At 37.0% G+C, this 22069-nt stretch overlaps 14 protein-coding genes across 14 annotated transcripts; 7 read left to right on the forward strand and 7 right to left on the reverse strand.

The window, feature by feature from the left end:
* Nucleotides 1-398: 398 nt before the first annotated feature.
* On the forward strand, nt 399-1295 carry CDC28 (cyclin-dependent serine/threonine-protein kinase CDC28; the record flags this gene model as incomplete). The annotated part of the gene is made up of 1 exon (XM_056224142.1): nt 399-1295. The coding sequence occupies one exon, from the start codon at nt 399-401 to the stop codon at nt 1293-1295; it is 897 nt and encodes a 298-aa protein (XP_056080513.1).
* Nucleotides 1296-1950: 655 nt separating this feature from the next.
* CSH1 (mannosylinositol phosphorylceramide synthase catalytic subunit CSH1) lies at nt 1951-3087 on the forward strand (the record flags this gene model as incomplete). Its single annotated transcript, XM_056224153.1, has 1 exon — nt 1951-3087. One exon carries the CDS (start codon nt 1951-1953, stop codon nt 3085-3087), a length of 1137 nt encoding a protein of 378 aa, XP_056080514.1.
* A 435-nt stretch (nt 3088-3522) lies between these two features.
* On the reverse strand, nt 3523-4881 carry TOS1 (Tos1p; the record flags this gene model as incomplete). Its single annotated transcript, XM_056224164.1, has 1 exon — nt 3523-4881. The coding sequence occupies one exon, from the start codon at nt 4879-4881 to the stop codon at nt 3523-3525; it is 1359 nt and encodes a 452-aa protein (XP_056080515.1).
* A 655-nt stretch (nt 4882-5536) lies between these two features.
* YSY6 (Ysy6p) lies at nt 5537-5734 on the forward strand (the record flags this gene model as incomplete). Its single annotated transcript, XM_056224175.1, has 1 exon — nt 5537-5734. The coding sequence occupies one exon, from the start codon at nt 5537-5539 to the stop codon at nt 5732-5734; it is 198 nt and encodes a 65-aa protein (XP_056080516.1).
* A 294-nt stretch (nt 5735-6028) lies between these two features.
* EXO5 (Exo5p) lies at nt 6029-7792 on the forward strand (the record flags this gene model as incomplete). The annotated part of the gene is made up of 1 exon (XM_056224186.1): nt 6029-7792. One exon carries the CDS (start codon nt 6029-6031, stop codon nt 7790-7792), a length of 1764 nt encoding a protein of 587 aa, XP_056080517.1.
* A 476-nt stretch (nt 7793-8268) lies between these two features.
* ARL1 (Arf family GTPase ARL1) lies at nt 8269-8820 on the reverse strand (the record flags this gene model as incomplete). The annotated part of the gene is made up of 1 exon (XM_056224197.1): nt 8269-8820. One exon carries the CDS (start codon nt 8818-8820, stop codon nt 8269-8271), a length of 552 nt encoding a protein of 183 aa, XP_056080518.1.
* Nucleotides 8821-9240: 420 nt separating this feature from the next.
* On the forward strand, nt 9241-10074 carry UBS1 (Ubs1p; the record flags this gene model as incomplete). Its single annotated transcript, XM_056224208.1, has 1 exon — nt 9241-10074. The coding sequence occupies one exon, from the start codon at nt 9241-9243 to the stop codon at nt 10072-10074; it is 834 nt and encodes a 277-aa protein (XP_056080519.1).
* Nucleotides 10075-10224: 150 nt separating this feature from the next.
* TYR1 (prephenate dehydrogenase (NADP(+))) lies at nt 10225-11574 on the reverse strand (the record flags this gene model as incomplete). The annotated part of the gene is made up of 1 exon (XM_056224219.1): nt 10225-11574. The coding sequence occupies one exon, from the start codon at nt 11572-11574 to the stop codon at nt 10225-10227; it is 1350 nt and encodes a 449-aa protein (XP_056080520.1).
* Nucleotides 11575-11853: 279 nt separating this feature from the next.
* Nucleotides 11854-12276, reverse strand: POP7 (ribonuclease P/MRP protein subunit POP7; the record flags this gene model as incomplete). Its single annotated transcript, XM_056224230.1, has 1 exon — nt 11854-12276. The coding sequence occupies one exon, from the start codon at nt 12274-12276 to the stop codon at nt 11854-11856; it is 423 nt and encodes a 140-aa protein (XP_056080521.1).
* A 473-nt stretch (nt 12277-12749) lies between these two features.
* Nucleotides 12750-13991, forward strand: PEX32 (Pex32p; the record flags this gene model as incomplete). Its single annotated transcript, XM_056224241.1, has 1 exon — nt 12750-13991. One exon carries the CDS (start codon nt 12750-12752, stop codon nt 13989-13991), a length of 1242 nt encoding a protein of 413 aa, XP_056080522.1.
* Nucleotides 13992-14280: 289 nt separating this feature from the next.
* On the reverse strand, nt 14281-16362 carry SSE2 (adenyl-nucleotide exchange factor SSE2; the record flags this gene model as incomplete). The annotated part of the gene is made up of 1 exon (XM_056224253.1): nt 14281-16362. One exon carries the CDS (start codon nt 16360-16362, stop codon nt 14281-14283), a length of 2082 nt encoding a protein of 693 aa, XP_056080523.1.
* A 334-nt stretch (nt 16363-16696) lies between these two features.
* On the reverse strand, nt 16697-18439 carry NPL4 (nuclear protein localization protein 4; the record flags this gene model as incomplete). Its single annotated transcript, XM_056224264.1, has 1 exon — nt 16697-18439. One exon carries the CDS (start codon nt 18437-18439, stop codon nt 16697-16699), a length of 1743 nt encoding a protein of 580 aa, XP_056080524.1.
* Nucleotides 18440-18723: 284 nt separating this feature from the next.
* Nucleotides 18724-19344, forward strand: SEC66 (Sec63 complex subunit SEC66; the record flags this gene model as incomplete). The annotated part of the gene is made up of 1 exon (XM_056224275.1): nt 18724-19344. The coding sequence occupies one exon, from the start codon at nt 18724-18726 to the stop codon at nt 19342-19344; it is 621 nt and encodes a 206-aa protein (XP_056080525.1).
* Nucleotides 19345-19514: 170 nt separating this feature from the next.
* On the reverse strand, nt 19515-21743 carry SMY2 (Smy2p; the record flags this gene model as incomplete). The annotated part of the gene is made up of 1 exon (XM_056224286.1): nt 19515-21743. The coding sequence occupies one exon, from the start codon at nt 21741-21743 to the stop codon at nt 19515-19517; it is 2229 nt and encodes a 742-aa protein (XP_056080526.1).
* Between the last annotated feature and the right edge of the window lie 326 nt (nt 21744-22069).

Genomic DNA, 22069 nt, shown 5'->3' on the forward strand with positions numbered 1-22069 from the left:
TGTATGTATATGTATGTGTATGTATGTATATGTATGTGCATGTATGGATGTATGTATATGTATGTATTATGTATGTAGGTATATGCTTATGTTGGATAAAGCATGACATATGCTTCTCGTTTATTTATGCGTGATTGTATAGATATATAGCTTCATTGAGAAGCAGACGCCAAATCTAAAAATGAACTTGAATGAGAAAAAAGAGAAAAATTTGGAAAACAACAAGGATCTAGAAAAAAACAAGACATTTCAAAAACTTTTGGTGGAAGAATCAACCATTCGAGAAAGAAATTTAACACCACTTTCCAGAATAGCTTATTGCAAAAAATATTAAAGTGAACGCAAAAGCTACGGTGAAAGAACAGTCCAGATCAACCAAAAAATTAATCAACTTGAACATGAGCGGTGAACTAGCAAACTACAAAAGACTTGAGAAGGTTGGTGAAGGTACATACGGTGTTGTCTATAAAGCACTGGATTTAAGGCCTGGACAAGGCCAAAGAGTGGTCGCATTGAAGAAAATTAGATTAGAGAGTGAAGACGAAGGCGTTCCTAGTACTGCCATCAGAGAAATCTCATTATTGAAGGAACTTAAAGACGACAATATAGTTAGGTTATATGATATTGTTCACTCCGATGCACATAAGCTATATCTCGTTTTCGAATTTCTCGATTTGGATTTGAAAAGATATATGGAGGGTATCCCAAAGGATCAACCGTTGGGAGCGGATATTGTCAAAAAATTCATGATGCAACTTTGTAAAGGTATTGCATACTGCCACTCACATCGTATCCTACATCGTGATTTAAAACCTCAGAACTTATTGATTAATAAGGACGGGAATTTAAAACTAGGTGATTTTGGTTTAGCACGTGCCTTTGGTGTTCCATTAAGAGCTTACACTCATGAAATAGTTACACTATGGTATAGAGCACCAGAAGTACTACTAGGTGGTAAACAGTACAGTACAGGTGTGGATACATGGTCCATTGGGTGTATATTCGCGGAAATGTGTAACAGAAAACCAATCTTCAGTGGCGATAGTGAGATTGATCAGATTTTTAAGATATTCAGAGTATTGGGAACACCAAACGAAGCCATATGGCCCGATATTGTGTATTTGCCCGATTTTAAGTCAAGCTTTCCTCAATGGCGCAGAAAAGACCTATCACAAGTTGTACCAAGTCTAGATCAACGAGGTATTGATTTGTTGGACAAGCTACTTGCGTATGACCCTATTAACCGGATTAGTGCCAGAAGAGCAGCCATTCATCCCTACTTCCAAGAACCATAAGCATTGTAGCCTTTTTAGCTTTATATATTTACAAATGCTATCGCATCTACAGTTTGATCTAGTTCGGTGTATTGTAGGATACAATACACCTGATTTTAATACTATGTCAGGGTCACATTATCGATATAATACTTTCATCACTAAGCACGGCGCCACTAAGTCACACGCGAAAAGAGGTCATAGGGTTTTCAGGGGTCAAGACTTTGGGGCATTACATGACGTATAGTTTATTTGTTATCTCATCCTCGAGGAAAATGAAAAAAAAACAAAGCGAAGAGAAAAAGACGAACGAAAAAAAGACGAAATAACGCATTGAATGCCGGGCTTTGATTAAGCTTGTTTAGAGTATAAGGATTCTGTTTCTTTAAAGCCGTTTCATAGCTGGCTCACCCTTGATTCTGTTTTTCTGTGTTTGCTTATGTTTTTCGTAGGTCCAGAATTTTTTGTAATTTGAAAAGCTCATTGACCCATCGAATAACAAAGACAAATATTTTTTTTGTTTCCTTCATTATTTACATCACAACACGATTTTTATCAGTTTCTTCAGAGAGCGGTGAACGGTATAGAGTATAATTTCAACAGTCGAATAAAGAAGTTCGAAGTGGGGCTAACTTTAACAGTATCAAAGTAGTTATAGTCAGTTTATCAATTCGAGATGAAAAAGGAGCTTAAAATTCTTATCATAGCAAACATTGCACTACTTTTTTCTATAATACACTACACATTTGATTTGTTGACATTGTGTATAGATGATACCTTCGAAGATGCACTAACAGATGAACAGCTGAACCCACCGCAGGGTCTCAATTCCACATTTTATGAATCTCGCCCTCAACTTATACCGAAAATCATCCATCAAACCTACAAAACGGACGATATCCCAGAGCAGTGGGTAAAGGGGAGGCAGAAGTGTATCGATTTGCACCCAGACTATACATATTATCTATGGACGGATGAAATGTCTGATGGTTTCATTAAACAGGAATACCCATGGTTTCTTGACACATTTAGAAGTTATGAATATCCAATTGAGAGGGCAGATGCAATACGGTACTTTATTCTCTCACATTATGGTGGGATTTACATTGACTTGGATGATGGTTGTGAAAGAAGGCTAGATCCTTTGTTGACAGTTCCAGCATTTCTAAGGAAAACCTCGCCCACAGGTGTGTCCAATGATGTAATGGGTTCTGTTCCAAGGCACCCATTCTTCTTGAAAGTTATCAAATCGTTGAAACATTATAAGAAAAATTGGTATATTCCTTATATGACCATCATGGGTTCTACGGGCCCCTTGTTTATTAGTGTTATTTGGAAGCAATATAAGCGATGGTCAAATACGGCCGAAAATGGTGCAGTGAGAATTTTACAGCCTGCCGATTATAAAATGCATAATAATCCTTTCTTTTCTATATCCAAAGGTTCCTCCTGGCATACGGGTGATGCTAATTTTATGAAAACTCTGGAAAACCATATCCTATCTTGTGTGGTCACTGGATTCGTTTTTGGTTTTTTCATATTATATGGTGAATTTACCTTTTATACTTGGTTATGCTCTGGACCATTTAACAACAAACGATATTACATACAATGGATGAGTGACAAGCTCAAGCTGCTCAAGCGCAAACTGACATCATCATCATCGCACAAATATAAAGAAGAAACACGGATGCATACACGCCATGAATTTATGTCAAAGGGTAAAAGACTAAGAAAAGATTCTAATATCCCGTACAACAATGTTTTTGTTGATATAGAAAAGAATCACCCAAAGTTCACTGACTTAAGCTAATGGAGGTAATGTAATTTGCCCTTTATATTTTTATAAGCATAAATAAATTTCGAACGCAACGACATATAGCAAGTTGCTGTAATTTAGTATTTAGAAATTACGAGCACTATGCATTCCCATTTAAACAAAAGAGAAAAAACTTTAATTCAATAATAGTACATGGTCCAGAAGCCTGGTTTTTTGAAAGTATATATAAAGAATAGATAAACTGCAACGCTCTAAACTTCAAGAATAAAATTTTGTTTTTTATTTAAGTTTTTTTTTTTTTTTTTTACAATAATGTATTGTTCTTGGAAAATAACACAAACTGTTCACTACAGGAAAGTGAACAATAACCCTCATTAAAGTAACAGTAATGCAGGGAAGGGAACAGATAGTAAGTTAAACATAAATGAAAGAGAGAGAAATTCCATTAATCAATGAAAACAAACTGAATTAAGGCAAAGCAGCAGAAGAACCAGATTTTGTCAACCATTGGTCAACAACATCATCGCTCAAAGCTTCATCGAAGCTTTCATCTACTTCAATAATGTGAATAGTTTTATCACTTGAGTTAAAGATAACCGCAGCCTTTAAAGTGCCATCAGTTGGTCTGTCGAAATAATCTTGAGTACCACCGTCTTGGCCATCGTGGATGTGAGAGATCAGTTTATCAGAGCCAGCGGTCAAAATTTCGAAAAGATCCATTTCACCACAACCAGTTTTCCAACAAGAACAAGATGCATCACCATATTGCAAAGTTCTTGGGATTTTTGCGTTCAATAACCAAATAGCTGGCATGTCTTGGTTGTAAGCAGAACCGCTGGTGTCACTTGGCATAGAAAATTCGAACACGAAAATTTTGTCAGATCCACCAAAACCATGATAAGCTGGAATACCTTCTCTGTAGTAACCACAGTCAGCATTGTTACCAGAACATTGTTCGCCAGAAAAGATCATGAATTCATTACCGGATTTAATGGTAACGTCATCAAGAGCTTGAGAAGAGGTGGCACCAGAAACACCGTCCGAGGCGGCAAAAGATATAGAGTTACCGAAACAACTCGACCAGACACCAGAACCAGCAGTCCCACCCTGGTTGTTCATGAAGGTACAGTTACTGGTAGAGCCTGGCACAAAGTATGAACCTCTTGACCAGTCACCGTTGGTGTTGGAAGACGAGGATGAAGAAGCAGTAGCAGCAGATGAAGAAGAAGAAGTAGTCTTGGATGAAGAGGAAAGTGGACTTGTATTTGCTTCACTGCTGGACAAAATGGTAGAAACTTTTGTGTAAGAAGAAGGGACAGCAGGGCCAACGACGGTATTGGTAGAATCAGCAGTCACAGTTTGACCATTTCCGTCGACGTAGACAGTAGAAGTAACTTGAACATATTCAACTGCAACATCCCTCTTGTGTTGATGCTTGTGTTTGGACACAATAGCTTCACCTTGTTCATTGCAAGATTCGATTAATTGTTTTTCTGATCTCTTCTTCAAAGCTTTAGACTCGCCATTTGGGTAGTAAACACCGAATTGCAGTAGTTCGATTGGACCTCTAAAATGGACAGAAAGCTCTTCGTTGAATGGAGCTAAACTACCGGAAGCAGTAAAGTCAGCTTGAGTGCAGGCACAAGAAGATTCATCCATGTTGGTGACATCTTGGTAAGTAGCAGATAAACCAACGTTAGAGTAAATGATGGCATCGGTTTTGGCACAGTAGTAATTACCACCAGAGTAGGTACAATCAGCGTTGGCAAGTGACGCAACTGAAGAAAACAAACCGACTAATGCGGCGATTGAAATTTTTTGTAGCATATTCTTCAGATTCAGTTTTCTGTTTAGCTTTTTGATATATATGCAGAGTACAGCGAAAAGCAAAAAGAATAATAAAAGGTGTTCTATTGAAGGAGTGACTAGAAGTTGGATAAGTAGCTTGGTTTGAGTTTTTTGGATCTGGATCTCTTTTTATGAACTAAGAAAAAGAAATTAACAATAATGTAAAACAGAAAATATTCTGGACATAAGAACTATTAACTAATAAACTCCAAGACAAAAACAAAAATAAAAGAAAAAAAAATGTTACAAGTGAAACAAGGCTCAGTAGAAACATTTTCAGAACTGCCAAGACAAGAACATCCGTGATAGATTAGTCTTCCTTCGTGGTATATTTAAATGAAAATCCAAAGTTTCGAATTCTTCACGCTCGCTGTACGACGAAGAAATATGGAAAAATAAACAAAACCAGCGGTAAATCGCCAACGAAAAAGGAAAGACACCAACGCGAAAAGAAAAGAAGGAGCGAGGCGCAGACTCGTTATATGTGATTTCGTGTATCATGACGCGAACTGGCTTTTCTTGTTACCATCTATCTGCGTTTAGTTGCAGTGTAACAGGTATAAACTACAGCACAGTGTAATTGGAAGAAATAGCGTGGTGCAGAGACCCAAGTGAATAGAGAACAACTGCTGTGATGGCCGTACAGACACCAAGACAGAGGCTTGCAAATGCCAAGTTTAACAAAACTAATGAGAAGTATAGAAAGTACGGTAAGAAGAAGGTGGAAAAGACCGACAAGACTGCACCCATGATCTCTAGAACTTGGTTGGGTATTCTTCTTTTCCTCCTTGTAGGTGGTGGTATTTTGGAACTAATTAGTTATATTCTATGAGGCAGTAGAAAATTGCAAATCTAAGTATACAATGTAAGCAAGTAGGTACATAAACAAGCGATTTTAAATATCAATGTCAAGCATACTTCAGTGTTACCCGAATAGTCATCTCTGGAGGGAAAGAAGAAAAGTAATTCAAATTCTAAATTATGATGCCCTACCAATGGTGGAAGCAAGGGATATGAGTATGATAAGCGGCCTTAAGAGCGTACACAGAGAAGCTTCGTAGAATCCGTTTGCCTCTCTCGATTTCTATTAGTAGGTTTTGTACCTTTCGTTAGTACTTGTCGTCGTATGCTAAACCGCGTACTTACTAATAAATATGGATTTTTAGTTCATCTTAGGAGATTTGTTCATTTGAACGATAAATCTTTTGATGGAGCATCCAAATTGTCTTCCAAAAAGTGTCATACCCACGATGTTTCAATTTGTAATGCGAGCAGTATTCTAAATGACTCGGATATTGATAGAATTAATAATCTGTCATTCTTCAATAACATCAGTACGACAAAAGAGACAGATACTAAGGAAGGCGCATTGCTGAATGAAAAATTGGCAAATGTTATAAAATTGTTTGGAATGGATTCTGAAAATCCTGAGTTTTTGAATTACAGGTTCCCTAGAGGCCTAGAAAAGCCATATACTGATATTCAATTAAACCAGCTAAAGAAAGAAAGATTGTCTGTCACACAATTATGTACCACGCAAAATTGGTGCGAACTAAGAAATTTCTATGATTTCTATTCGCAGAATTGGTCGAATCGGTTACTGAACTTAAAATCCCAGGTACAGACTGGTAAGAGGATCCACAAGTCATTGGAAGACGAGACGCACCCAGAATTTAATCAATATAATAGTTTTATTCACGATTTTCTTTCATTGACTAAATTGAGTATGAATATTGAAGACGATATGGATGCTTTATTAGACAACTGGTTTAATTCTATTAGTAGGTTAATTTCGTTATTCACCAAAGGCAACGGTCATGCAAGAGAAATAATTTGTCATGGATTCATCAATTTCCAAGATTCAAAGTTGGTAAGGAGTTTTCCAAACAATATTAATGACACAAAAGAAAATGTATTAATATCCGGTATTATTGATCACTTGACTCTTAGAAGTAAGCATAGTCACCAAGTGCAGAAACGCTCGACGCATCTTGATACAAAAAACCAAAGTTGGGGTAGCATCCTTGCTGAATTACTATTAGACATGGAAAACCTAAAATCTAATAACGAAATTGTTATCTCTGATATCAAAACGAGGTCAATACCCAAACTTCCTTCCATTCGATCGGTTATAGAATCATCTAAATTACAGACGATGTACTATAAGTTTTTTCTCTTCCATCTTAGTCAAGACATGACGCAGACCTACCACAGCTTTTTAAGTAACGCCCAGAGAAGAGGGCTCGATCTCGATGCCCCTATAAACTCCACTAAAGTCTTAACTTTTATATTAACAAACCCGCTTTTTGCTAATGATGTAAAGAGCCTCCTGTATGGACAACCAATAAACCACGTTTCCTTTGATAATGATACTGGCATCAAAGACTGCAGTATATTCGACATGACAGCGTTCAATGATTTGCTAGACCGAGGACCCACATCTTTCATTTTGCCAACAGAGCAGGAAGAAGACGACCTGGAGCCAGTAGGACGTGTATCTTTGCATGACTATAAGGATTTTTTTACGAAATGGAAGACTCCTCTAACTCTTAAGTATTTCGCAGCAAGATTGTCACAGATTTATTATATTGTTGGTAAACTCGTTTCGAATGACCTAATGATCGAATATTATTATCATAACGATAACTTTCACAACATCCTCTTCCCATACGATTCACTGAAATTAGAAACACATGCTCATGATTCTGCAATGGTATGGTTTGGCCATAGAGATATGAATCCACCTGAACCCACTCAAAAAAATTTTAACACTTATTGTAAATTTTGTGATTACAGACACGTTTGCTCCTGGAAAAATAAAAACGAATTGAAACTCAATGACCTAGGGAATGAATTGAAAAAGATAATTCTTGAATTGAGTAAGAATTGATATAGCCACACTGAATATATGCATTCTGGTTCGCGAAAGACTCTGTCTGATAGTATTTCAAGGAGTTCGGAACGCCTCTGTCATTTGGCTTTAAGCATACGAATCTTTAGCTTATTCAAGCATCATAGTTGCATCCCAATGTTCTCTAACCGCTTTCTTTGGCGATTTCAACGTTTTGTTTCAATATGGTAGATTTGAGAACAAAAGATTAATTTAAAAATGTATACATGCTACTTTTGTTAAGAGGTCGTTAGAAATTTCAATGCCATCCTCTCCTCTATCAGAGCCATACAATTTCCTGTCCAATTGGCATCCAAAGAGAGAGATATACATAAATATATTAATATATATATTCAATAACTTCATTTCACTTTCTTTGGATTAAGCTCTTTTAAATTCAATTACAAACAAGTTATATGTATATGCAATGCCATTTAAAGAAAGTGCATCTACACTTTTTTCTCGAATGTTTGTTGTTATAATTGTTCCTCTTTTATAACATCAATCAGCCAATCTAAACCTTCTGTAATACCTTCACCTTTAATCGCACTTGAGGCTACAATGGACCAACTCCTGTCCTTTAACTCTACAAGATTTAATTCCTTAGACACTTCGCTTGCACTTAATGCACCTGGCTGATCTTGTTTATTTGCGAAAACTAATAGTGCAGCATCTTGTAGTTCTTCTTCCTGTAGCATTAAATGCAGCTCTTTAGAGGCCGTAGACATACGATCTTTATCGGTGGAATCAACCACAAATATAACTGCAGCTGTGTCTGCATAGTAACATCTCCAGTAGGGCCTGATACTTGTTTGACCACCAAGATCCCAAACATTCAATTTCAAGTTTTTATAGCTTAGCGTCTCCACATTAAAACCAATGGTTGGCTTTGTAGTGACCACTTCACCAATTTGTAAACGATATAAAATGGTGGTTTTACCGGCACCATCCAACCCCAAAATCAAAATACGCAATTCTTTGTTCGAACCCCATAGTTTGTCGAACATCGAACTAAAAATGTTACCCATCTTGATTTATAACTCACTTTACTGGAACTTACTTCCTAGTTCCTTAATTTTTTTCTAGATTATAAGGTCTTACTGTTTACAGATATGTAAACACAAACGAAGTAGACAATCCTGTGCTACTGAAAGGTTTAGGGAATATTCTGTTCTAGAATACTCGTCGTAAATATAATTTATAGGCAAAACTGTTTTAATTAAAATTTCAAAATAAAATGACAAAGTTACCCGGCTTTCAAAGCACAAATGGGTTTTGTTATTGTCATAAGAAGTATTTAAGCTGGTCTTCCCAAAGATACACGAATGGGCAATTCCTAATTCGAGTTAAAGGTGTTAAACAAAGTTGCATTTATTGTAGCGTAGCAGGAGAAGGTGGTATAGAAACTAGATAGTATTTTTTCGATTTCAAATAGAAAGCCAGTCATCATGGCTTACTCATTAACCAGGAAGCTGCTAAAGGACTGGAAGTATCTTATGCGCCATCCCGAGAAGACCCAAGGCCTATTTCATGTAAGGCCACATGATTCGGACTTACATCTTTGGCATGTGGTATTGTACGAACCTAGGACTTCTTTGGAAGTTTACCTACTGCTCTATATCGGAGGAGTTGACCAGGATCCGTATATCATCATGAAATGTTTGTCTCCAAATTCTTGCTTTCCGATGAATAGGACAGTTTCGATGACGCATTTGAACCATCTTTTATTGAAAGACTTGGGACTGCAAGATTTACTTTCCCATATATGGCAACCACTTTTTCATATTCAACTAACAGGCGATTTGCAGTATACACCTTCGGTGGTGAAATTTAATAAAGCGTGGAATAGGATCATTTATAAGGATTTTAAGTCTTATTTTCCAGAGTTGACAGGCACTCTGCAATCGGGTGACTATTCTATAGTGAAGAGCTATATTAAAAATCATAGTATTAGTAATAGTAATAGTAATACTGTTCATGAATTCATATCATTCTACAACGCTCAAAATCATAGCTTTCACTCACAGGACAACAACAAGAATTCTCACAGTAACAGCAGCATAGCCAATACCAGTATATCATCTAATTTTAGTAACAATAGCAATAGCAAAAAAGCACATACCTACAGCACCATCGACTTCATGACCAGAAAACTACTAGCATGTGATGACGACGATATTCATTCAGTCGTTAGTCCTAAAAAGTCAAGAACATCGTCATTTTTGGAGGAATTGAATGATAATGGAAATAATGAGCATCACACAAAGAGAAAAAGAACCTAAGAAGTATAACATTTCTACAGAGAAGTAGAATTTTTACCTTTTATCATGGTTTTTGCATGGACATTTGTCACGGTATATATTTTTATTCAGTTATATAAACTGATTTCTTTTATAAAAAAGGTATAAGTATTATAGGAGAACATATTGCATCTACTTTTCCACAGGTAAACGTTCTTTAGAATGGCTCAAAATGGTCTTAATCATCTCATTACCAATGCGGTTGGCCTCTGGAAGCATTGGTTCGAAAAATTTTTGAACACTCTGAAATTGCTTTTTGTATATTTCAAAATTAGCAAATGACACAACTGAACTCCATTCCCTAGCTGAGATAACAAATTCTAAATCGTCTTTTATGAATGATTTGTCATGAATGGCTGCATCTATTGTCTGCTTTAATAGGCCAGGCTTTAAAAAAAGATACTCTGATACACCCAGGAAAATTCTGAACAGCGGCGTGGAGCAAATCATATGATCATATGGATCAATGCCAAGTTGAAACCACGAATCAACAATCGCTAACAATGATAAATGCGAATTTGGCAATGGCTTGGAATTGGTGTTGTCACCGATATTGTTTTTGGATAGCGAATATTTCTCCAAAATTGTATCATCCAGCAATAAGAGACCGGTATGTTTTCCGAATACAAATTGCTTAGCTTTCAATAATCTATCGGTAAGTTCTTGTTCTCTGTTATCTATCATTAAACTAAATAGTTCTGTTGCACTTGTGGCATATTGAAGAATTTGTTGATGCGCACTTGGATTTGTTATGGCCAATCCTGCGTAAACGTGCCATTTATTGGAATATATTCTTAGAGAGATATTAACTTTTACGTTTTCTAGACCCCCGTACCATTTGTTTATACCAAGAGTCCAAGGATAAAGCTTTATCTTTGCCCAGGCAGATCCCATACTCAAAAAAGCGGCATGTGTCACAGCTTGTGTGTCTGCTGTAATCTTGTCATGCTCTTCATATGTTAAATAAACTTGCTTACTCTTCAAACATGACATCACAGAGTTAACGAACTCAAAAGACTCAGGATACTGTGATCTGTGATTGATAACAACTAATGGTTGACCTTCAGTATTGACTTTAGGTCCGTGAAGAGAATGTACAGTAATAATATCACAATCTTTTGGTAAATACTGTTCAAATGCCTCGATCTCAGGCAGTTTACAGCTTGTTTGTCCCCCTACAATTGTTCCAACTTTCGAAGATGGGCCATACATCGCGACAATCTTACTAATATTAGATGCTTCAACACTATAAATGATGTAGTCACTCTTTCTAGATACTAAATGTCCATTTTTCACAAGTTCAAATTTGGCAGAAGCATGCTTTTCTTTCAATTCATCATAAAATTCTTCCCTATCACAACATATAACTTTCCATCCAGCGTCTGAAAACTTATTGGCATATAATAAGCCCATATCTCCTAGACCAATTATACCTATAACTTTAGTGGCCTTCCATTGCTTGATCTTTTCCTGAGACGCCATTTTTCAAATTGATATGGAGCCTTTCCTCCTTGAATTGCTTTATTGCTTTCATTACTTGAAAGAACTTTTGCAATGTCAAGAATTTTAGTCTCACCACCTACTTCACAGTTCATTTTTGTTAGAGGCCTCAAAAAAAATAAAACACATGATGTGTCGCTGAAATGAAATCTCTGATGAAATGGTATAACGCTAAAATACAATTTCTGATGATTGCTATCTCATAAACTATTGGCTATAAACAGTATACAACAAAAAAAAAATCAATAAGTGAAACATGTGTTATACGTAAATACGCAACTCTACGCCGCTCACTGTCCTTTTCTTGAGCTGGGTTTCCTTATCATCATCTTCAACATCATTCTCAGTTTCGATATCCACATGGTCTTGAATTACTACTTCATCGAGGACCTCTATAGTTTTAGTGAAAACTTCTATTCTCTTGTTCTTGTTATCTTGGAAATGACATCCTAATGCCAGCGTCTTTTCGACAGCTTTACCCATACCTAAAACCGCAACATACGATGATCCGTGCTTATGGACACCATCGAGGAACTTATTGATTCTTTTCAGCGCACTTACATATGGTGTTGTCGACTTAACGAAGATCGTTGTATGTATTTGCTTATGCGTTAGGGTCTTTAACGATGGATGTTTCTTAACTCGCTTGCAAGGATGATTATTAGTATTTGATTTAAGTACCATTTTGAATGCTAATTTCCCTTTCTTACCCTTCAGTATTCTTATTTTTTATGATCAGTAAAATAGCATTCTGTAGATACTCAAAATGGATGATCAGCTCAACAGTTAATTGCAGAAAAAATGAAGAAAAAAACTTTTTCTAGAAATGTCATGGAAGGTACTATTTTCATATATCAATGATGACCCAGCACGTTATATTCTATCAAAAGATTTTCACAAATTCCATCTGAAACCTTGTAACACCATTACCACCCTTTTCATATCCTGTTCAACAGCTTGGTAATGGAAGTAAAGAAATTATCCCCGAAACATACCCTTTTATATCCATTTCTAAGACTTGATGAATATTAACTGAAAGATTAAACAGAAATTGATGGAGCAAGCACAGTCACTTGAACCAGCTTCTCATCGTCTGTTTCGTTTCTATTGTTCTGGTTTAGTTTAGCTCAACTCGTTTGTCAACATCAAGGAAAGAAATGGACACAAATTCTAAATTCAAAGTGCAGAGTGAACATAAAAAAATCCAGGCGAAATTTATTCATAATCATGGACAAAAGCCCTCCCTTATTCAAGTCACATCTCCAATGATTTCTAGTACTCTATTTCATGCGTATCCATTATTGTTACTAATCGATAATCTACTGGCTAATATAATGTGGTTATCTGACGATAAATGTTTGACATTTATCTATTTAGCGAGCGTGTGGTTAACCATAAATGTTTTTATCCCAAATGAAACGGAGGTAAATCATATTCTACCATATGCAAAGATTTTAAGATTATGGATAGGTATTATTAGCGGGGCATTTCTTTTTTTGTCATTCATGTATTATATTGTATCATTAATAAGCTCATTGGAAGACACCGAACCTCCTACGTTGGATGAAATTGTCGTGCTACTAGAGTCTGTACTGGGTAAATTAGAAGTTCTAAAAAATGAACTGAATGTCTGGAAAAAACTAAAGCTTTCTATTAATGGAGTCAGTGAAAAGTGTTCCAATAAGAGGTTATTTTGTAGATTATTTCTATTGGGTACAATTTCTCAAATTTTTATCATGAGATACATATCAGTGGGGGCCTATGTTAGATTCTTCATTATTGCTGGGTTGGTATACCACTCGACTAGTGTTCAAGCGACTTTAAGGTTACTTTGGAGATTTACCCCTGTTAGAAATTTTTATCACTTGGGGTTTAAAAGTTTTACAACTTCGAATTGGTTACCAAATCGCTTAAATATGGAACAAATAATTTCTTTATCTCAAGAAGAAGCGATCACAGTACCGTTGGTAGACGTATTACCTAGATTACTTCAAGACAGAGAAGGTGAGGATCACATCCGTATTTTACAACTTCTGCTTAATGAACAAAAAGATAACTTTGACAATCAAGACCTCAAAATATTGGAAATTGAGGTACAGGAAAATCAGAGAAAGTGGCATCGAAGTAAAAACTGGAGTACGCAATTACTACCCTATGAAAGGCAAAACTTTTCCATAGAAATCAAGGATACTGATGGATCGTTTATCATGAAAAGCTGTTTGTCAACAAAGGAACTTGGTGAAGAAGATTTACCCGATAACTGGCGTTGGATTAACGACGACTGGGATGAAACTGATTGGGTATATTCTGACTCAGTATGGAAAGAAATCGGGCAATATAGCTCTTCAGAATGTTTTACCAGGTCAAGGAGATGGACACGACGCCTCTTTCATTTATGACAATATAGCTATGAGTCTCTAACATACATGTGTAATTGATTCAACCGACACTATATTAGATGAGCCCTCATATGTTAAAGCACAAAACAAACAGCTAATAAAGTTACGTACATTTGGTTACGCTTGTTCATATAAATCATGAATTTTCTTAAATACTTTTATGTAGAATATTTATCGTTTTATAAAGAGTTGAAATAGAGCAGTAATGTATAAAGGCATATAATGGAGCGGTAGTAGTTCAGTCTACAGATGCTAAAGGAGAAAACAATCCAAAACATAAGTATTTCTATTAATCAAGGTCCATATTTTCATCATTGTCTTCATCGTCATCATCACTCACAGCTTCTGCTTTTCTTTGTTCGGCCAATTTTTCAGTGAGATCATTCATTTGGGAAATTTCTTGATTCGCTCTCAGTGCCTGTCTTTTCTCTTCCTCATTTGCTAAATACCTGCCTCTGATAACGTTTCCTAACGATGCCAATTCCTCATATTTGGCAATGTACTTTGCCTTAGTGGAATCTTCACCATCCTCGTATAACCAATCTTCAGTGTTAGTTAACATTTTCTTTAGTTTTTTCTTTTCTGCATCAGATGCAAAATCAGAATATTCGTCATCAAGTTTGGCACGAAGAGTATAAATATACTCTTCGAGAGTATTCTTGCGTTCCTCGGTTTCTGCGACCAATTTATCTTGGTTTGTTAATTCATTCTCTTTTTCAATTAATTCATTCAGTTCAACTGGATTTAGCGCAAAGGTTTCCGCTGTCATGCCTAGCATATCCTTCTTGACTGTTTTAGTTACTTCCTTAAACTGGGGCTCAGTGTCTTCTGGTGCATCCTCCGGTAAAGGTACTGGCTCCTGAACCGTTATATCTTCTAGTGTGTAAGCGTTCTCGATAATATGCAAGCCGGAAGGGTCACACCTCAACTTCACCTTCACAGGAACAAAATTTTGACCTTTAGGAACATTAACTCCCGTAAATTTCCACTTGGCAATAGTCGAAGATGTACCTTTTGGTAGTTTTGAAGGATCAGTGTATCTCGCTTCCATGTGGAAGTCGCCAGTACGATGTAAAGTGATTAATTTTGTCGATGGATATGAAGAATTAGCAGGAAACACTTCCAAGTGATCCTCTTCTTCAGCCTGTTTATCCCAAGTGTAAGACACTGAATGCAGATCAATATCTTCAAACTTGAATGGTCTCACCCTTAAAGTAGGTGAATGGATGGCACATATGAAAGCGGCTCCTTTAGCAACAGCTTCATCTTGGTTTAGAGTAGACGACAAAGGTTTACCAAAAGCATCAGAAATGGACTTCTTCAAAATCGGAATACGTGTCGTGCCGCCAATTATTTCTACGAAGTCAATATCGTTGACGGTCAACTTAGCCTGAGATAAGGCATTGAATATCGGATCCGTCACACGTTCTAACAAAGGCTTTACTAATTCTTCCAGTTCTTCACGACTCAACTGAGAGGAAACATCGATATCGTCCATAACAGATTCAACGGAGAAAGGGGCAGTAGTGTTAGCGGAAAGCACTTTTTTCAATTTTTCAGCAGCAATCAAGATCCTGTTGTAAGCTTTTGGGTTTTGCCTAATGTCAATCTTGTACTTATCCTTAAATTGATCAGCAAAATGTTCCGTGATTGCACGATCGAAATCCCTACCCCCAAAGTGTTTGTCATAAGCAGTACCCAGTACTTTCATTTCACCTTTGAGGAATGCTATGATAGAGCAGGTATAGGTAGAGTGCCCAATGTCCACGAAGCCAACAATTCTTGGCTTCTCTTCAGGACCAGGCAGATCATTCTTAAAAACACCATACGAAACTGCAGCTGCGGTAACATCATTAACGATTCTTACAGGATTTAATCCTGCAATTCTAGCAGCATCCGCAATGTTATAACGTTGTTCTTCAGAATACCATACAGGAACCGCAAGACAAACATCGGTAATTGATGATTTCGTTTCCTGCTGGACAGTATGCTTAACTTTATCGATGAGCATGGCAGTTAACTGGGTAGCTGAAAATATATGTGTTTTACCGCCGAACTTGACTTCAGCGCCAATTTTACCATTTTTCATTTGCACCAACTTTGAAGTGAAAAACTTGCTCTCTATATCGAATTCAGGATCCTTGAACTTCAGACCAATGATTCTTTTTAGGTTTTCAACTGTGTTTTTAACATTCGACGTTTGTTTAGTCTTCCCAGATTCACCTAAATACCTGTTCCTAGGGCCAAAGCCAACCAAGGATGGTGTTGACCTGTTAGATACCTCATTAACAACCACGTCAATACCCCTATTTCTAGCAACAGCCAGTACCGAATTATTGTTACCTAAATCCAAGCCAAATGGTGTGCTCATTTTATCAAATTCTTTGTTTACGTCTATTATAAGCGAAAGGAAAAATAACTTTCTAAGTAATATCTCCGACACTTACTGAAATGTTACGTAAAATCAAGATCTTTAAAGGGTAAAGGAAATTTGCTGTGCATAAAAGTACCCTAATATATACCAATTCCTAAAGTGACTCCCAGTTATTGTTCCTTAAACTGTTCGTATATAATGATTTCAGAAAAGTTCTAGAAACATCCACAATTTTCAGGATGATTTACGTGTCTTGAAATAAAAGAACTCAATTTTGCCTTCCGTGCATTTTTTTTTTCTATCTATAACTTCAGATCTTGCGAACACTGTCTTAGCCGCTTTCCTGAAGGATCATTACTAACGTTTGCCAACCGGCTGAGGAGACAAGTTTTAATAGCGATTCTTCCCATTCAGCTTTCACAGCAGACTCTACCAAGAGTTTCCATTCGTCTGATGAAAGTATTTGCAGGGTGTTTATATATAGTAGCAAGTGGAAGTTCGAGATCTTTTCATGCAAAAGATTGAAATCCCCGCTTGAAGCTGCATGATATAGATACTTCTTTAGTTCTTGATAATCTTGCGATTGTCCAACAGCTTGTCGATTGCTCCATGGAAATCCGGTGGATGTAATGAATTTGGTATTGCTTTCCGCATCGTCATTAGGAAAGCCATGAGTCAGTGTCACTAAGAGGTAATCTACCGGAAATGCAGGTTTAGCATTCTCCTTTACTGTTATGCCATATTCGTTTGACTTCATATAAAATATTTCAGGTACATACCTTTCATCGGTAGTGTCATTGATATATGCCATTGAAGGAAATGTGGATCCACTGATCATATCCGCAGTTACCAACGCCTCAGCATCTGTGGACACCTGATAACTCGAAATGTCGATCTCCCCTTCCAAATTTCCAGATATGACACAAGTGACAAACTTGGAAGAAAAAACTCCTTGTTCGCTATACTTGCTTATATTAGGATGCCTGGATTGATGCCTAGCGGCCATGATAACTTCTAGTGATGAAAGGAAAAATGAATCCTTATGTCTTTTACAAAAAACAGATCCATTTCCAGCTCCTGCGTCAGATAGGTCTGTAAATATTAGCCCAATACGCGAAAGCCCCATTTCTCGGGCTTGCGTATCAATCTGTAACATCTCATTTTTAACCTGTTCAACGTCCATGGTCAACCCATCTTGCTCATCATGTTGAGGGGGCTCATATATCGCCTCTACAACGGCCTTTATACCTAGTGGAGTGTTATCGTATTTGGAATAAGATCCGTACATATAGCCAAATCTTTGCATGCCTGTGTACCTCCACGCCTGAATAAATTCATTGATGATATCACTTTTTTGGAATTCGACATGATCTACCATTCTAAATTCTTGCTGCTGTAAAGTGATTGCTGATGGCTGGCATTTAGAACATATTCCTCGAGGCCATGGTTCATGGCCATTGTGACAGCGCTTATTAATTCTGAAATCTGGTTCCGAGAGCGGGGCAATGTAAGAACTGCCGTTCTCTTTCTTATTAGCATTCTCATTTAATTTCTTCAGATATGAGTGAAATGATATATGTTTGATTTTATTTTTTTCATGGTATTCTTTATCCCAAGGAGGTAAAGGTGAACAGTATTCGCACATACCTCTATCACCATGCTTGCAAAGTTTGGATTTTTTGCGAGGAATTAGGCCATTCTCCTTCTCCAGTTCCTCATCTACATCAAGTTCTTTGACTTTTAGAGGGCCACATCCGTGTTGCCTGTTGCTCCTGCTTCCTATGTCTACGGATCCGCTTCCAACAACCACATCATCCGTCTCATTAATGGGCTTGTTCGAATAGTTAAGTAACAGCATGTCACCATGTTTTAACCCTAAATTTGCCACTGTCCGATTAGCTAGTTCAGAAACTGTATGGATATCTTGGTTGGGTTTCTCACAAACTGTGAATGTATCGACATCCGCATTGGAGTCTAGATTACCCAGCAACTTTTGAACAACTGTTCCAAAAAGATCGTTTTCTTGGCAAGAGACTCTGTGAATACCATTTTTAGATCTAAATCTAATAAGCATGCTTCACTTAGGTATATATGAGTGTATATTGTACACCCTTCGGAAATTTTAGAAACTTTTTTCACCCTATTATTCAATTTGCCACTCTTCGTTTTGCTTTATAAGGGCGTTCTTTAAAATGGTAAACGCCTCTCATTACCCGTCTTGATGCATCAAAAGTTTTAGGAACACGTCTTAAAGTTGAGATTATATGTGAAAAAAATGATGGAATTTTAACGAAATGGTTCATTTTGCCAAACACAAGTACAGAAAAGATATACGCATAACTAAACTGGGCCGCTAATATGTCAGAATATAATGATACTAAATTCTCTAAAAATGGAACTTTTTTTGAAACGGAGGAACCAATTGTAGAAACGAAATCAATCTCCGTTTACACTCCACTTATATATGTCTTTATTCTGATAGTGTCCCTTGTGATGTTCGCTTCAAACTATAGGAAGAAGCAAGCCAAAAAAATCAGCGAACAACCATCCATATTTGATGAAAATGATGCTCATGATCTGTATTTTCAAATAAAGGAGATGAGCGAAAATGAAAAAATTCATGAGAAGGTCATGAAAGCCGCCTTATTAAACAGAGGTGCAGAATCTGTTAGACGATCTTTAAAATTGAAAGAGTTGGCTCCTCAAATCAACCTTTTATATAAAAATGGTTCGATTGGGGAGGACTATTGGAAGAGATTTGAAACTGAAGTTAAATTGATTGAACTGGAATTTAAAGATGCTTTACAAGAAGCAGAAAGACTCCAACCAGGTTGGGTTCAACTATTCGTTATGGTTTGTAAAGAGATTTGCTTCAATCAAGCTCTCTCTAGACGTTACCAATCAATCTTAAAACGGAAAGAGGTCTGTATTGAGGAATGGGAGCTAAAAATAAACAACGACGGAAGATTGATCAACTAGTGCTTGCATGTGTACAGCGATTTATATATGCAAATCTGGGTACTTTTTTTAAAAATATGTATAAATTTTGTCATTATCTGCGTTGTAAAAATTATTTATAAAGTATATACAATAACAATAAATGATGAAGCAATATGCCATGAAAGAAATGACTCTAGAAAATTACTCCTTCAGTGTTTCCTACCCTTTTTCTTGCTAACCACTTGAAACTCCCAGTCATCGTCATCATTACCTGAAAGAGCTAACGCTTCACTCCAACTTAACGGATCACTGCCTTGTTTTTCACATTCAGCACGTCTTCTAATGAATTCAGTAGCAAATCTCCTACCATCCATAACGTCACTATTGGCATAAATCGTTTCCTGAATCAGCTCTTTGGATTCTGGTCCGGTAGGTAAACTCAATAGTAACTCTAAAACATTGTTATTTGTTATTCCGGAATTCAATTTCATTTGTGATTTGCACCACTTGATGAATTCCTGGCGGGGGGAAACAGAGTTCATACTGGCAAAGGTAGTTGTCATAGAAGCTGTGTTAGTTGTTACTGTTGCTGAAGGGTTTGAAACGGTATTGACCTTTGAGTAAGAAGGCACAGTAGTGCTAATGGGAGCTTTCGCTCTAGAAGTCACCGTGGTCCAAGAAGATGTGGTAGTGGAGGCAGAGGTTGTTGATTTCATATGTTTGGAAGAGTTCTGAACTTTCTCCCAAAGTTTCTTCTGCTCTTCTATGAAATTTGGATCTTCCAATTCCTTTAATGAAGATGTCTCTTTCATATCCTTTGAATCTTTTTGAAACTGTGATTTAATATCAATAGTTTGATCTGGTAGTGGTCGGGACTTATTGGCCCAGTTTAAAACGGACTTTAGTTGCTGCTTTTGCTTTTCTTCTGTAATAGTCCTTGGTAATGGACTCGAAGAATCTCCTTTCTTCTTATCAGTGGTAGTCGTACCATTTTTTAATGAATTTTCGATTGGAGTGCTGGTTTTTACTTTAAAGGCCCATGGTACTGAAGTAGCGTTTAAATTATTTAACGAGGGTAAATCCTTTGGTGATCTAAATTTATCTGATTGTACTTGTGTCTCCTTTGCTGTTTTTTCAGATTTTTTTTGCTTTTCTGTTTCAAAAATTTCTCTTTCTTTTTGTTTTTTCAATAATTCCTTTTGCCTTTTCAATAACTCTTCTTCTTGCTTGAATTTTTTCAACAAACGAGCTTCTTCCTTCTTTTTACTTTCCTGGTTCCGTTTTTCTTGCTCTTCTAATAAAGCTTTCGCCATGGATTCAGCCTTTTCCTTTTTCTTCCTCTCAAGAATAGTGGCTGGTCTGTACTCCAGTGTCGAGGTTCCATTTGTTTGACCACTTGAGGATACTGGACCTAATTTAATATCAGCTCCTTCCGAGGGAGCACCTCCATTCATATCCCAAATATTTTCATGTGTTAATGGCTTAAAAATATCGTTTTCAGTGGTCTGAACAGTACCAGTGGTATTAATAACAGTATCGCTTGAATTTGGAGTCAGATTTAGGTTGATGGGGTCGGAACTGGCTGGTTGAGTGTGCATTTTGTCAAAAGTAGTGAATGGATCAGTGTCATACTTCTGAAGTTTTGTCATCAATTCGCCCAAAGTGATGAACACATCGTTTATTCCCAGTGTCTCTGGAGTACTGCCCAATCTTGAAATCTGAAGAGTTGAAGCAAAATAACCACCAATATACCACTGCGACATCAGTTGGGAAGGGAAAGGACCATGTATTTGCCCCTGGGTGTCTATGTATCTCCAACTGGACTCCACCGAAACTGGCGCTAAAAGGTGTGAAATACCATTCACGCTTGAATCTGGGGGAATATCACACGAAGGGAACAAGCTCGCGTGAGATTGAACAAGAGTTGGTGTTCCCAATGGAGTTATATCGGCCGCTAATGAAGGCGTACTCAGATTCATGCCAAGATTAGCAGCATAACTGAAGGAGGAGGTAGACTCGTTCCTTTGCAGTAGTGGATGTTGCTGAACAGGCGTATTAACCCGCGATTCCGGATGATCACCATGCCAGAACGAGGATCCTATAACCCCTGAGCTTTGAGGAATGAACGGCTCCTTGACTGAAGTAAACGGCGAGGCCGCACGCTGTATTCCGATAGAATCTATTAAGGAGGACGTCCTACTAAGTGGATGTCGGCTTCCTAGAAGAGGTGTATTCGACCTAAAGGTAGATCCAGGAACAGCGTTCACCGCCGCACCAATAGCACCATTAGTATTGCCATTAACACTAGGTTGAAAGGACTCCATAGTGGTAAATGTACAGTCAGTGCCGTTATTCTCTGTGTCGGCAGAGTCCAGTTTCAAGTCCTTAAACTGTTCATCAAAGGAGCCAAATAATCTTTGAGAATCTGGTACTGTCATTATTGATGTGGAGTAAGAGTTTGATTATATAAAGGCAAAAGGAAGATAAAAGCTCAAGGCTTACGAATGGAAATGATGAACTCGGAGAAGTCGGTGTACTGCGTGAAAGAGTTTGTAATATTGTGAAAACTTTCATGAAGTCTATCAAATCAAATCAATCTATAAGTGAAAAAATGAAAAATTTTTTTTCAGTGCGACTGAAAAAAAGCATCGGGTAATTGCAAACTACTATAGGACAATAAAAATGAGTAACATGACTATGTAGCATAAGTAATACGGTACTAATCTAATCTTTTGAAAAGTTTACTTAATAGATGTATAATTAA

Source organism: Saccharomyces mikatae (genome assembly GCF_947241705.1).
Source record: "Saccharomyces mikatae IFO 1815 strain IFO1815 genome assembly, chromosome: 2".
Classification (NCBI taxonomy): domain Eukaryota; kingdom Fungi; phylum Ascomycota; class Saccharomycetes; order Saccharomycetales; family Saccharomycetaceae; genus Saccharomyces; species Saccharomyces mikatae.